This window comes from Enoplosus armatus, chromosome 11 (genome assembly GCF_043641665.1).
Source record: "Enoplosus armatus isolate fEnoArm2 chromosome 11, fEnoArm2.hap1, whole genome shotgun sequence".
Classification (NCBI taxonomy): Eukaryota; Metazoa; Chordata; class Actinopteri; order Centrarchiformes; family Enoplosidae; genus Enoplosus; species Enoplosus armatus.
The window spans coordinates 5,822,013-5,837,463 of NC_092190.1; the positions used below are offsets into that span (position 1 = coordinate 5,822,013).

The 15,451-nt window shown below is 43.6% G+C and overlaps 1 protein-coding gene across 1 annotated transcript in view; it reads left to right on the top strand.

Moving 5' to 3' along the window:
• Window positions 1-15,451, top strand: part of sema5ba (sema domain, seven thrombospondin repeats (type 1 and type 1-like), transmembrane domain (TM) and short cytoplasmic domain, (semaphorin) 5Ba) — a 148,987-nt gene that overhangs the window by 113,281 nt on the left and 20,255 nt on the right. The window contains exons 10-14 of the mRNA XM_070914374.1: window positions 1,498-1,633; window positions 2,786-2,993; window positions 3,137-3,344; window positions 14,332-14,449; window positions 14,940-15,124. Of these exons, the coding sequence (XP_070770475.1) occupies window positions 1,498-1,633; window positions 2,786-2,993; window positions 3,137-3,344; window positions 14,332-14,449; window positions 14,940-15,124 (855 nt within the window). The remainder of the gene's footprint in view (window positions 1-1,497; window positions 1,634-2,785; window positions 2,994-3,136; window positions 3,345-14,331; window positions 14,450-14,939; window positions 15,125-15,451) is intronic.

Below are 15,451 nucleotides of genomic sequence, written 5' to 3' on the forward strand. Positions count from 1 at the left end.
ATTCCTAAAGGTCAAGAATCAACATCCATCATGCACAGTCCCATAAATCTCTTCTTTTCCCTGTAACTTCAGATCTTGTCTCATGATCATCAAATGTAAACGTTCTCTTCTGTATCAAAAGTGACGCAGTGACTGTTGTCCTTGCCTCCATGGTTACAGTGCAAACAGAAACTGCTAGTAGCTTATTCAGCATGACACTTCATGGTCTAGCTTTGCAAAAATTGAAACAATTTGAAGCTAAAGTAAATGGGTAGTATACATCTAAAATTACACTTCCTGTTTGCATCGCCCCAAAGCATGACAGCATCTGTAGCGCCAAAAACTCTGAAGACAATTACGATAAATGGCAATAAGTAATAGAAAAACAATACGAGTAATATACCCTCTGTCCGTTCATATACAGACATTTGCTCATTTCAAATTGCTTTCATAAAAACTGTCCTAAAACATGAATAGTGCCAGTGACCTGTGTACATATAACTATAAATAAATATACAGCATGGCAAGTCTAGCTAATCGATAAGTGATTGTCTTAAGAAAATTATAATAAAGGGAATGAAATCTGAGCAAAAGAAGCCCAAGGGTTGATACCCGCAAATTTAGTCTCAAAACCCTTTTCAGCAAGAAGCAGCCTTCACTGATTTATACTTCACCCAAGGAACCGAAACGGCTCACAAAGCACCATGAAGTCCTTACAATAGCCTTTCTTTCTCCGCTTCGCTGTCTGAGTCTCTCTCTCTCTCTGTGGCTCTTGCTGTTTCTCTCTCTGTCTCTGTCTCGCTCTCTCACTATAATGTTATCACTCACTATCTTCTAACTGATGGTTTATCAGCATCCCACAAGCCATGCCGAGGCAGCAGGCTGTTCACTGCGTAGTAAAACGTCAGTGTGGTGCTGGGTGTATGGGGAAGAGGACAAAACCGTCTGCAGTAGCAGGCAGTTAAGAAACTCATTACCTTGCAGCACATTATGGCCGAAGAGCGTCACGATAATAACTTTACTCACACTACCAGTTTAGCCGGGGTTTACTCTCATGTGAGACACCTATGAGGCGGCTGTGTGTGTGTGTGTGTGTGTGTGTGTGTGTGTGTGTGTGTGTGTGTGTGTGTGTGTGTGTGTTGCACATAATCTGTGCAACTGCCTCCCGTATCCTCAGCTTAATACTATCCCCATTCACTGTGCAGCGCTGATAGCATAGCTTAGCCTCCAGCCAAAGCAAGCCAGCAACGTAGCGCCTGTTTAGTGCAGGTAGAGCTGATAGGACTTCCATTAAGAGGATGGAACACTTTGCAGAATGGCTTTATTACACAGCTGTCTGCTGCTGATCTCTGATATGGCGTCACATTTACTGCCAACATGTAAACTGTTATGAATATTATTGTTGAAATAATATCTTTATTTTTTATTTTTTACCCTCTCTCCATCCCTTCCACCCCTGTCTGCTCCCTCCCATCTTCCCTTTCCCGTCCTGTTGTCCCTGTCCATCTCTCTATAAAGCAATAGTATTGCAGCATCTGCAGTGTGTGCCTTCAACCTGAGCGCCATCACGCAGGCCTTCAACGGGCCCTTCCGCTCCCAGGAGAACCCTCGCTCCACCTGGCTTCCCACGCCCAACCCCATCCACAACTTCCAGGTTAGTATAACCACATCCAGAGTAGTCTAATACTGTGTAAATCCATCCACATTAGTCTTAACACAATTCAGTTGGCTAACTGTGACAAAAAATATCTTATTTTGTATTGATGTTGCTTCTAACGCAAGAAACAGAGACGTAACAAGAGTCCTTAAGTAGTGTTTTTTAAAGCATAAAACTGGGAGAATGCTTCCAATTTTATGTCATATCACGCCTCAATTCCAACGAAAACACTTACATTTACTTGTAACAACAGTGGAAAGGATTTTGTTTTCCAAGAACATGTCTTCTCAGGCAGGTCTTGCCCCCACTCCAAAGTGAACCATCTCTAATATCTAAAACCGCTTGGTGCCTAGAGCTCGCTGGCGGCGCTACACAGCATGGTTGGAAGCACTAATCTTACCCTACAGACTGAATTCAGCAACGAAACACTTACACAAGTGCGTTCAACTCCATGGCTAGCTAACTGCACAGGTTAATGGCTCTGTGCAGAAATGGCCACTAACAGGGCCCATCTGAGAATGCAAGAGATTCCTAAACTTTTACTCTCTCACTAAATGACATATCAAAGGTAACAAAGTGCAGTTTTTGGAAAAGCAGCTGCATGCACATTTTTGGTTACAAAACAATCCAGAAGGTCCTGAAGGGACTGGTCATTATAGTATGAAAACAATGATAATAATATAGATATCAGAAATCGAATAATATATATCAGATACATTGTAAAATTGAGAAATCGTTGTACTTTCAAAACCATCTAACGCTCCAGACAACATCCAAAAATGAAATCTACCAACAAATCAATCTCTCATTTCAAGTCCCGAAGAACGAGCAGAAGCTGCAAGCCACTGCTAATCTCTGCAACCCAAACAAAGCTTTCAGAAGGCTGTCATTTCGTATTCATCCTTCTGCAGTTAAATTTCTGTATTGTTGCAGTGGTCACATAACAATCATACTGTTTTGTTCCCTTGAAAAAAAGTTGCAGTTACTGAGAATAGAATCAAGAATTTAAAAAATCTAGCCAGAAACGGTGTATTTGTAAATATATTGACTGGGAGTGTGAGGCTTTTCTTTCTTTCTGCCTTCCTTTTTCACTTCTTCTGCACCTCACCCTTCTCTCTATTCTCTCACCCCATCGCCTTTCCTCTCCAGTGTGGTACTATCGACGACGAGGGTCCCAACGAGGGTTTGACGGAGCGCAGCCTGCAGGACGCCCAGCGGCTCTACCTGATGAACGACGTGGTCCAGCCGGAGTCTGTTGATCCGCTGGTGATGCAGGATGACGTTCGCTTCTCCAACCTGGTTGTGGACATTGTTCAGGGAATGGACACCCTCTACCATGTTATGTACATCAGCACAGGTTGGTGAAGGAACAAAACTATGACTATATTTTCACCAACATACCTCAACCAGAAAAAGAGGGATCAAGCAGAGAAGTGCATTTTAATTTGCCTGTATACAAGATCGCTCTGATATTTCTTCTCATCCTTCTTGTCCAATCAGAATATGGCACCATCTTAAAGGCACTGGCTACGCCCAATAAGAACTTACAAGGTTGTTACTTGGAGGAGATGGAGCTTCTCCCACTGGGGGTGCGAGAACCAATCCTGAGCCTGCAAATCCTGCACAGCGACAGGTCGCTCTTTGTTGGGCTCAACAACCGAGTCCTGAAGATCCCACTGGAGAGGTGCTCCACCTACAAAACTGAGACGTAAGTATTGCACAAAATCTCCATATCTAGTGGAAAGTTTGATCCAGGATGATCATACTGCGCATCCCGGCTATCAAAGGGAACCCAGACTCAACCGTCTCAAATGGAGAGAATGTTGAAAATGCAAACTAGGTACTTTTAAGGTGGAAAAAAATCAAAACTACTGACCAGGGCTACCTCTACTGAGGCACCCTGTGGCCTAGTGGTTGGCCTACATATTGTGATTGCAACACCCCTGGTTCGATTCTGACAGGGACCTTTTGTTGCATATCGCTCCTCCTCCTGTCACCCCTGTACTGTCCACTCTGATAGTTATGAGATTTCTTGAAGTCTCACTACAAATAAAATGATGAGCCATGTGAGGAACAGTAGTCCTCACTTTCTAAACGCAGCCATGCGGTATATTTTGTGTATTGTATATTTTATTGTTCATTTTATGCATTTTGGCAGTGGATTCATTTTAACCTGGTTGGTCCTCTATTGAAGGTAATTATCTGTCCTCAACTAGGATTAATGTCCGGAGGACCTCGCTTATAATCTTTAAAGCCCTTATGGAGCCAGACAAATGACTGGGGCGGTATCTGCTCACTAGAGGAAATTCATTTGTTGTGCTGGGTTTTCCTTTTTTCCGGTAATGAAGTTCTGCATAACACAGAGAGAGCACTGTTCTGGCTTTTGTTTGTGTCTGAATCAGAGGATAAACAAAAAGTGTGTGTGAAGCTACCTCACACACTGCCAGAGAAGTTTCTCTGAAGGCACGTTTTGTGTGTGAGAGCTACAAAGACAGACAAGAGGGAGAGAGAGAGAGAGAGGGAGAGAGAGAGAGAGAGAGAGGGAGAGAGAGAGAGGGAGGGAGAGAGGGAGAGAGAGAGGGAGAGAGAGGGAGAGAGAGAGAGAGAGAGAGAGGGAGAGAGAGAGGGAGGGAGAGAGGGAGAGAGGGAGAGAGAGAGGGAGAGAGAGGGAGAGAGAGAGAGAGAGAGAGAGGGAGAGAGAGGGAGAGAGAGAGAGAGAGAGAGAGGGAGAGAGAGAGGGAGGGAGGGAGGCCTTTTTGCTCTGCCATCTGCAGCCTCAGTGTTATTCATGTGAAAATCTCCGTCTCGAGGGTGAGCGAGAGGAGAAAAGCTCACTGGCTGTTTGTCCAACCTTCTGTATCTCATCAGTGCTCTCAATCAGGATCCTCAGTCGGCCACCTCAGTCCTTCAAAGTCAACTTCATTTTAGCATACAAATGGCTTGGTGCTTTTTTCACTGTGTGTGTGTGTGTGTGTGTGTGTGTGTGTGTGTGTGTCTGTATATGGAGGGCAGTCTACTCGGTGTGATTTGTGTGTGGGTTGGTGCTTGGACGAATTCTCATATGTGCGCTGCCTGATGAGTCAGCTTGCTATTTCTAGTAAATCCAAACTCCTAGACACATGGGAGCAGACACACATCAGGTATGGAAAAAAATGCATTTAATTAGATGTGGGAGAGATATGCAAGATGAGAGAGAGACAGAGACACAGAAAGAGAAACAGGAAGAGAGAGAAAAGCAGAGTGAGCAGCCAGAGTCTTATTTAAGTCACAGTAGGGTGAAGCGATAAGAGTGGGCTCCAAGGGCACCAGAAGGGGGGACAGAGGGGGTGAGGTAGGACGGGACATCTTTTGTCCAGTCTCTGTGGCTCACTCACTCTTACAGTCTTTCAAACGCGCTGCAGCCGAAGGCAGACCGAGCTGCAGAATACGACAGATGTCAAACTGTATGACAGCGAGACACCTGAGCTCGTCTGGAGGGACTCAAGCAAGCAGAAAAGGGCAGATGGGTGATGTTAAGTCAGGAGATTAAGAAAAAAAGGAGTCTGGGTAGTGAATTGATGCATGGAATAGGAATTTATGAGGTTGAATGTCACTCCAGAGGAGGACAGGTTTTGTTTGTTGTGTGAGCTAGGTGAGATTGAGAATCAGGTTCATTTTTTGTTTTACTGTCCTATATACGAGGACGTAAGGGATGTACTTGTTAGTAAAATGTCCTCCATTTATGTTGATTTCTTTGTGCTGGATGATTATGAAAACCTTGTTGTGTTTCAGGAAGGGAACCTTTTTTGTGGTAAATTTTATTTGTCAAGCTTATGAGAGAAGGCAGAATATTTTGTAAGGAATATTTTGTTGTTAAGACCGAGTTGTAAAATAACTACATTTCGTAATGAAATGAAATGTTTGACCAGTGCAACTGCAACCTTTGGTGTCTTGTAAACCCATGAGGGTTGGGCACTTTGTGTGCATGACACAAAAAAAAAAAAATCATATATATACATGAACAGTTATTCTGTTCATTAGTGAAAAATGGCAATTGCAATTTGCCCAGAGCCAAAGGTGGCCGACAGTTCAAAACTGACTGAAGGGGGTAGATTCTTTGCTGAGCCTTGTGTTCCAACACTTTGTCCATCTTTGTATTCAACTATAAACAATGTGGTACTAAGGCAAGGAAAACGCTTCAGAAAGAAGAATTTGACAGGGAACACTTCTGCTACTATCACTGCCCTGCTTGAGCAACACAAGTTTCCACTTGTCGCTGAATTCTGTCTGTTGAAGGGGCTCGCCCATCTGAGTTTTTCCCCGAGATGCAATTCAGAGAACAGCCTCTTTAATCCCCCTCCAGAAACTGATCGGGCTCACCATTATGCAGCCCCTGAATCTGGTCCCATTGTACCCAGTATTGCTACATCAGCGGTATTAGATTAAAGACTTGTTGATTCAGGGCTTGTAAACGTGGAGTATCACAGTCACCATATCAGCATAAATATTACATCATTATTATACTCAAGATTAACAATTTTAATGCAATTTTTGGAAAAGATAGGTAATGGGTCACGCTACACTTACCACCAAGCTCTCACCACGCTTTACTTTCTCTGTCCGTCTCTCGGGGGCTTCACTGTTCAGACTACGTGAAAGAGACACACCTGCCGTCCCACCCTTTGTCTGAACACACTCCCTGTCATTGTGCTGCTGCCTGAAAGAGCCATTCTCCTCATCTCCTCGGCATTGTGTGTGGTCGTCCCATTCACATACATCCATTCACACGCTGATTTACAGCTGGATATACTCAGGTGGTTTTATAGCTGGCAGCGACTCATCTGCAGCCACCCATGATGCTTTTCATCGTCACACATTGGTACTAACAGAGAGGAATGGCGTATTTACAGTGCTGTGATGGGCGTCACAGCGTCAGAGAAGGTGAAACAAGACATATCTGCTTTGTTACAAAATATCCAGATGGTAATGGAATAAAGGATGGACTGTCGCTGCACAGTAGTTGTATGTATGTAAGTGTGCATGTTTGCAGTTGTTTAAACGCTGGCTCTCTTTATCTTACGGCAGCAGAAACGTGTTGCTTTGAACACCTGTACGATTGCTGCAGCCTGAAAACTCAATTCTGTTTAAGTGCTTTTAAGGTTTCCTTTTTGTTATTGATTCATATCACCATCTCTTGCAACCCTGAGAGTAGAATAACATTTACCTCATCATCTTAACTGAAGTGCTTTTTTTTTTGTTACACCGCTAAACATTTTCAACAGCCGGTGATTTGTAGCCTTTTAGTGATAGCTCGCAGACAAATGCTGCAGCTTGTGTGCCGTTGTGTGTGCGCACATGCCTGTGTGTGTTTGTCCTCTATTTGTGGTAATTATATTTGACCTGGCCAATTGGCACCTCTGGCTAACGGCACCACTCTGTCCTCCACCCAGCCTCTATCTCGCTCTGTTAGTGAAGTGATTTATTTTGGCAGCAGCAGCAGCCTAGCCTAGCTTAGCAGCAATGTTGCATCCATCAGGGCCTTTTTTCCCTTCACTGAGGGGAAAAAGGTAGTCCACGCTGCCAAACGAAGGTTGAAACTACTGGTCCCACTCACAACAGTAGCATGCTTAACGCTTACACCCACTGCAAAAAGCCAACTTTGAGTGAGTGCACTGCATACTATTCTTTCATGGATTGGTTTACTCATTTGTTGAAACTGAAGGTGTCAGACATAGAAGAGTGGTTTTTACACGTGGGATTCAAGTGAATGTTGGAAGCTTTGCAGTTGGTGATGAGGAGAAAGAAGAAAGAAAAAGATAAAGAAAAAAATATGGAAACAGAAATAACTACAAGAAGGAGGAAACACTGAATAAATGATGAGGATAATGTTGAGGAGGATGAAACGGAACAAATCAGGCTTTTCAGTAGCCGCTCCATTCCTGCAGCCAAACCACCGCTCATACATCTGCTTACATAAACATTACATTTTATTACAAGAGGTACAATTGTCCTGCTGGTGATAGTTACATTTCCGCCTGAGGGGCTTTGGTTCAATTTGCTGTGTGTGTGTGTGTGTGTGTGTATGAGCGCATGATTGTATGTGTGTGACCTGGCAGTAGTCATGAGACCGAGGCAGTTCAGCCTGCCTGCAGCAGGAGTTTAAACAACATCAGGAAACCACTAAGTGGCCATCGAGGAAAACCACTGACCATTAGCATCTCTGCCACAGTCTGTGTGTGTGTAGCTGCTTGTTAAATCCACTGCATATGACATGTTGCTTTAGCATCAGTCCCTATAGGACCCCTATACAGTGGTGTGGACTTCCCTGTCTGTGTGAGGGGAGCTTACAGGACCGTCCCCTGCAAACCCAATTTACTGTCGGCTGTGGCTGAAAACCTGTCAGCAGGCCTCTGGAGCTCACTGCTGCTAAGCCTGTATGACCAATCAGAGGAACACTTCACCCGCCAAGTACTGAGAGAGAAGGAGAGAGATGGTGTTCACACAGTGGATGTATTTATTACTGCTCCAGAATGCTGTTACTTTTATTACAGGCTTTGTTCTGGCCGCAGCTCAGTGTAATCATTGTGCTCTCTGTCCCATTCTCTCTCTCTCTTTCACCTTCTGTCTATATTGCTCTCTCACCCTCCTCTTTCTTTCAGCTTTGATTTGGAGCGGCACTATGTCGTAACCTTCGGCTCGCCACCTTTTTAAATCCCCCGACGCTGACAAAGTCAAACTGCTCCGCTCCCCGTTCAGGGGAAAGGTTGTAAAATGAAATATAAATAAAAACAAGTGATGGATTTGCAAAGCTCAGAGGACAATGAATATCTTATCGACCCTTGTAATCTTTTCTGTAAGCAAGGAGCAAGTGGACGGTATTTTTTTGAAGTTCAACAAAACCAACAGAGTGGGGAGTTTCATCTGTGTCACGTTACAGAATTTCAGAGGTTCATGTATATCGTATCAATGACTTATTCAAGCGGATTATCAGGACCTCCAGTATTTGGCTAAAGTAGTGAAAAATATAGTTTCAGGTTTTTTCCGTACAGGTTGTGAACATTGATTAGGCTGCCACTCAGAACGGTAGTGCCTCAGTCTTCTCAGACAACAACAGCATAGAATATTTGAGTTTTAGTTACTCATAACTTAGTTCAATGTTGAAAGATGGTCTCCAGTCCACTGTGACCCCACAAAGGATTGCATAAGCAGATTCAACACTGGCTGGATTCAGACAAATTGATAAAATGCTGTCTAACTCCACCTGCACTCCTGAAATGACAACAGGTTCAGTTTTGTTTCCAACTTCACCTCTCTTGCTTTTTGGTTTCTTGTCTTGTGTAATCTGTCCACATTTGTATTGTCCATCTCTGCACCATATTCCTGCCCCCCCCCCCCCCCCCCCCCTCTCTCTCTCTCTCTCTCTCTCTCTCTCTCTCTCTGTCTTGTAGCCTGTCTCTGCCTCCCCATTGTCTCTCTGTGATGATGCAGCTCCTTTTTATTCACCAGGGGCTAAAATTGTACATGGAGGACAGCAGGCATTTTTTGGCAGACAGCCATCTCACTTTTGTTTTCCCATTTTTTTTGGACGCAGCAGCATCAGTCTTCAGCCTGACTCCAACTGGGCCTAATTGGATGTATTAGCGCTGAGTGCTAGCAGGAGTTCTCTGTGTTTCCGATTCATCATGAACAGACTTCCTGAATGGCCAGCTCAGCCCAGCACAGCGGGGGGAAAAGCCCCAGGGACGGTCTCTCTCCCCGGGAGAGAGGATGAGGACAGAGAGCCTGTCAGCAGCGATCTCCTGAGAGTCGCTGCAAAAAAATGACATCGCCGGTGTAGAGAGATGGAGAGAGGCCGGCGCATGCAGACATATGTTTAACTGAGTCAGACCCTCCAGACAGCTTTTGCTAACGTATTCCCAGAGTGTCAGCGCTACAGCTAATAATGGCTGTTTCCAATCCATAATTTATCAGCTCTGGTGATCATATTTGCAATTATACACTGACGGCCTGCCATTAAAGGAGAGGTGAACTATTGTTTTTATGTCTACTTGTTAAAGGGCCTGTAATAAACGGAGATGCTGGTTTTTACAGCGTTCACAAACGATTTAAAATGCCAATTACACCCTCAAAGAGAGAATCTGGCAGATTTATCTTCCTCGCCCAGATATATTGTTACATAGGCTGGTGGGTTTTGCAGCTCAGTCTGTTTAAAATTTAACAGACCATGTTCCATGGCTTCTCTGTTTTGATATAGTTTGCCACCGGGTATGCACGCTGCTGAATTAAATATCAGCCAGTGCCCTGCAGACTTGTCAAAGCGATGCTCTCACACATGATGGCACACCCATAGTACAAAGACACGCCCTTACAGTGTTCACAGACGGAGGGTATTAAGAAAACACACTTGATTGTGTACACACACTCACTCACTCATTCTCTCTCTCTCTCTCTCTCTCTCTCTCTCTCACACACACACACACTTAGACACACTCTTTCTCTCATACAGTTAAATGCCTCACATACCTGTGTATTTGCAGACTCAGCCTCCTGTCTGAGCTGACATCCCTCTGCACTGCCTGTTACAGAAATTAGCTTTTCTATTCCCTTCACACCGCCCTCTCTCCACCCACACTGCCTCTAATTGACTTTTACAGTGGCTCTGTTTTTTAAAAAAAACGGTGAGCCGTCAGAACAGGAAGGCACTGAGAGCGCTTGGCTGGTGGTTTATGAAGCTGCAGAAAGGTCAGAGTGGGAGATATATGCCTTGGTATGCCCTCTTCTTTTCGCTCAAATAGTAAATCCTCGTTTATTAAATGGCCCCTGGTGAAAGAAATTATTGGAGAAAATACTAAGACTGCAAACCTGTGCTGTGTCCCAATTCCACATGATATACTAGCAGAGTCGAGTCAAATACATAAAATACTGTTTTTGCTGATAGTATAAAACAATGATGTACTTCACTGTTTTGCACCAACAGAAAATGATACAATATGTATTGATGTCAATCAAACCACGACGAGTGGCAATTCAACTTCACAGACAGAGATCAAGATCAAGATTCAATACAATTTCTTTTAATTGCTTTGTTTTCCAAGATCTTTCTTCGGCTCTCTCACCATCATCTGCAATTTGTTTCAATATTTTGCAACTGTGAGCAGCTCCTTTGTTTCCTTTTGCATGATGATGCAGGGATTTACTCCCATTCAGCCACAAGAGCTTTAGTGTGGTCAGTCACTGACAATGTGTTTGTCTGTATTCCAGTTTATTCCAAAGGTGCTGAATGGGGTTGAAATCAGGACTCTGTGCAGAACAGTCAAGTTCTTCCAAACCAACCCGGGAAAACCATTTCTTTATGGACCTAGTTTTGCACACAAGGGCATTGTCATGGCCCTCCCCAAACTGTTGCAGTTGGAAACACACTATTGTCCAAAATACTATTGTATGCTTTTGTGCGATTGTGATTGTCTGGCCTTATTTGTAGCAATGTCCCCGTCCGTTTCTTTTTCTTTTGGATCAAATAATGCGAATGGCGGTGTTACAGAGTAATGCTTCTTTTAATTCATAAGCAATTTTTGGAGTATAGACAGCGGCTTGCAGAGAGCACACAAATCTGAAAACGGCAAAGTTTTAGTTTGGCCTATTTGGCTTATTTTGGTCTTTAACTTACTCTCGGAATTAGCATTAATAAGCTGTTAGCTGAATGTTTTGTAATAATAATAATAATAATACTATTGCTGAGGTCTGATAGGTACTGGGGGGCAAGGGCATGGAGGGATTTGAAGGTGTGGAGGGGAATTTTGTAGGAGATTCGGGACTTGACAGGGATCCAGTGAAGGTGGATGAGGGAAGGGGTGTGCTGTGATTGCACACTGCTCTTTGCCAATAAGAGGAGAAAAAACAGGTTCTTAGTTAATTTCTGGGTGTCAGTCACCGGCCCAATCAAGTCATTTTTCCCATTCACATCCTTTCACTCTCACATGCAGTGAAATGCTCACAGTGTAGAGCTCCGCTGGAGAGCAGCGTTGCAACATCAGCTGGCTGAGGCTGCTGGCTGATCGGCCCCAATACCAACACTTAGGATCGTCTCGGGACATCTACTTATTTGTGTTGTTTTTGTATGCTGGTTGTCTGACTGTGTTCTCAGGTTTCTTGTGAAGAAGAGATTTCAATCTCAATACCTGATAAATACCAATAAAGTTTGATTTAAGATTTGCCTTAATTGGGGCTTAAAAACAGCTCCAGACATAAAGTACAAATAAGTATGTGTCCCCATATTTGGTCATTTTCTGCAGTATAGCACAGGTTTATGATGAAGTGCTGAATTCAAATAGGTGTAGGTGTTTGTTGAAAGAGTGAAGCAGACCATGAGCACACACGTGTGCCTGCAGCATGTGAATATCTTACCCCACAGCATTAACCCCCATCCTCACCTGCACTGCAGTCAATTCGTCAGCATTTCTTTCCGGTTGATACATTTTTTCTGGTCTTAAAAGCTTACAGCATCACCGGCTCAGTTGAGCTGCAGTCGTCTCTTTTTCCATATTTCAACATTTTTCTCTAAATTAATGCAAACAGGGTGAATCCAGAACTAAACGTGTCTTTCCCTGAGGTCAGAAGCCTCCCAGCCTGCCTCTCGGCACACATTACCCGGAGCTAATTGGGCCTCAAATCTCTCCCACCTCTCCCTTTCATATAACATTATTTATTCCATCCTTGAAATACGCACTCATTAATTGTTCTGCTTAGCTGATCTCTGTAATGGTGTGTGTGTGTGTGTGTGTGTGTGTGTGTGTGTGTGTGTGTGTGTGTTTGTGTGTGTGTGTGTGTGTGTGTGTGTGTGTGTGTGTGTGTGTGTGTGCGTGCGTGCGTGCGTGTGTGTTGGAGGTTAGTGTGTTGGTAATCAGAGAAGCCAAATGAAAATTCTTCTGTCGATGACGATGCAAAGCCACACATCAAAGCCATCACAATGCAATATAGTCGACCTTGAGCCAAAATGGCAACATGCTTCTCCCTCCATCCTTTTAAATTAATATTAGGTTCACTGAAGTGTGAGTTTGTGGCCGACCTCATTATAATTATCGTTTCATCTGTATTTGAGATTGCATCCGTTAATGCTGCTAAACTAAAATGACACACAAGAAGGTTTGCGGTGAGTGCGTCACACTCATGAAGGAAGAGGTCCTCTTCCGGCTGTACCACAGATCTCCAGAAAACATGCCCCCTCCCCTCTCTCTCCTTTCCCCTCCTGTGCTCGGTTGCTCTTTGTCTGTGGGGGTCACCTCTGATGTGCTGCCTAAGCAGTAATGTCTTTATTGGATCCAAGCCGAACCCGGGTTCACCACGGAGCCCCAGACCTGGCACAGAGAGCTGTATCAACACTTGGAGATTCCTCAACCTCCAGGCTAAAACACTTCAGGGCTCTTCAAATAAACCATAAAGCTCTGTGCCAGGAAAAAAAACACAACAACAACAACAACAAGAATCTCTCCTTTCAGCTGAAAGGAGAGAGAGGAGGAAGGGAACCTACAGTGCTGTGATGAAGGAGAGGGAGTAGGATGAGAGTGAGGGAGGATAGTTGAAGAAAGAGAGAGACAAAGGGGGCATAGGAAGGAGAGGAAGGAGAGGAAGGGAGGCAGAAAGTGGAGGGCAGTGTTTGAGAGAGAGGAGTTATTCAGTTGATGCCTTTATCCTGCGTTCCTGAGGCATCCAGATCAGCTCCGGTGGCTTAGCCTCGTCATTAACAGCTTTAGATTTAATTAGCCGTCATTAAGCCTCTGTTTTACTGGAGGAGCTTACAAATATTTAATCACTGTTTGGGTGATGTACCGTGTATAGTGTTGTTTGTGTGTGCTGAGGGAACAACAATGCACTGAAAAGTCAGATTTTGTCATCTTTCAGAGTTCATATTCATAATGCATGTATAGTACAGCAGGTCTGAGGCCAGTGTGTTTGGATATGGCTCAGGCACAGTGGTGCTCTGTTGTTTTAACTCTGGACTTAATACGCTGTCTTTATTTTATGAACTTTTTGTTATTTGTTATAAAATTTTTGTCATGTCTGCCACATTTTATGTGTTTCTATTTCTATTTATTTAAAAAGAAATTGAACACTAAATCTACTTTTTTGGAGCTAGTGAAATATATGTGCCGTCACTTACTTAACCATCAATTTATCCTGCTCCCAGTCTACACAAGTTCTAGAGAAAATTTAGTGAAATTGTGTCTAGAATCTGTGAAAAATCTAGGACGTTTGTTTGTACTCAAGAACCCCAAAGTACAAGACAACTTCATGTTCAGTCCAAGACTTGTAAAAAATAGAAATAAACTCTCTGGTGTAAAGAGCTCTGTTTCATTCTTCCTGACCACCACAGATGGTGGAAATCCAGGTATTACAGTCTGTATAAGCCTAGTCACACCCTGTTTGGAGTTGTAGTTGTGTTTTAGATTTGGACAATAGTGTGCTTGATTAACACTGGGTGTAAAGTTGCTATTATTTGTTTATTAATTATAATTAAATAATTAATTTTTTGATTTATTTCTTTATTTTTGCTATTTTAGGGTGACTGTTACATCTGTCCAGGGACTACAGATGTTTTTCTCTAACTCTGTTATACTTACTGTGATGTTTATTAATGTCTGTCTCTATTTAACAATTAAACTACTCACTTTGCTGACCACGCAGTCTTCCTCCCCCCTCCTCTCTCCTGTCCCCTGCAGGCTGTGTTTGGAGGCGAGGGACCCCTACTGTGGCTGGGACTTCAGGCAGCGCAGATGCACCACACTGGAGGACAGCTCCAACATGAGCCAGTGGAAACAGAACATCACTGTTTGTCCGGTAAGAGAAACGTCACTGCAGCATTTACTGTAAGAAAGGCTAATAGAGCTTCACATCCCCCCCTTATGGGGCCCCGTTGAGGTCATCTTTCACATGTCGCAGGGGTTGTCATCATCCATGACTAATGACGTCTCAGTGTGTGTGGTACAAGACAGGACAGGAGTAGTAGAGGAAGAACAGAAGGTGAATTGGACTGAACTGTAATGGATTAAATTGCACTGAGATCAACTGGATTGAATTTAGCTGAAGTGAAGTGAATTGCAGTAAATGTATTCCCCTATAATCCTCTGAAAACCCACACACTCCACTTTAAAAGGAAAAGTCCCATCTGGCAGCACAAGTCCTGCACTCTAAAGCTTCTCCTCTACACTCTGAGCAGCCACTCACACACACACACACACACATACACACACACACACACACACACGTTGGATGGTTGAATAAGGCTGATGTTTGCTGATTTGATCTCACGCTCGTCATTGTTTTCCAGCTGCGGAACCAAACCACCAATGGTGGCTTCGGACCCTGGGCGCCATGGCAACCCTGCAACAATGACGATGGTGTGGATGGCGTGAGCTCCTGTTTGTGTCGCTCCAGGTCTTGCGACAGCCCTGCTCCTCGATGTGGAGGCAGAAACTGTGAGGGCCCGACTATTGAAGTCTCCAACTGCTCGAGGTAGGGAAGGAAAAAGATGATGATGATAATTAAACAATCACCATCACGGAGACTAATCATAGTAATCTTGATTTTATTTCTATATTTAATACAATAAAGGTTTAAATTACTGAGGATCACTTGTCCAATCAAATCACAGGCCTTTGGTACTAAGAAATACTAATATAATGACTACTAATATAAATGTGCTTGTTGGAAAGATGTTTTCAATCAATGGAAAAAGACTAGAAAGAAATAATTGTATTTGCTAACAATGAGAACAGACTCAATGCTATTCCCCAGCTTGATTGCAGAACTATAAGGAATGAAGACCAAGTAAGATATCTT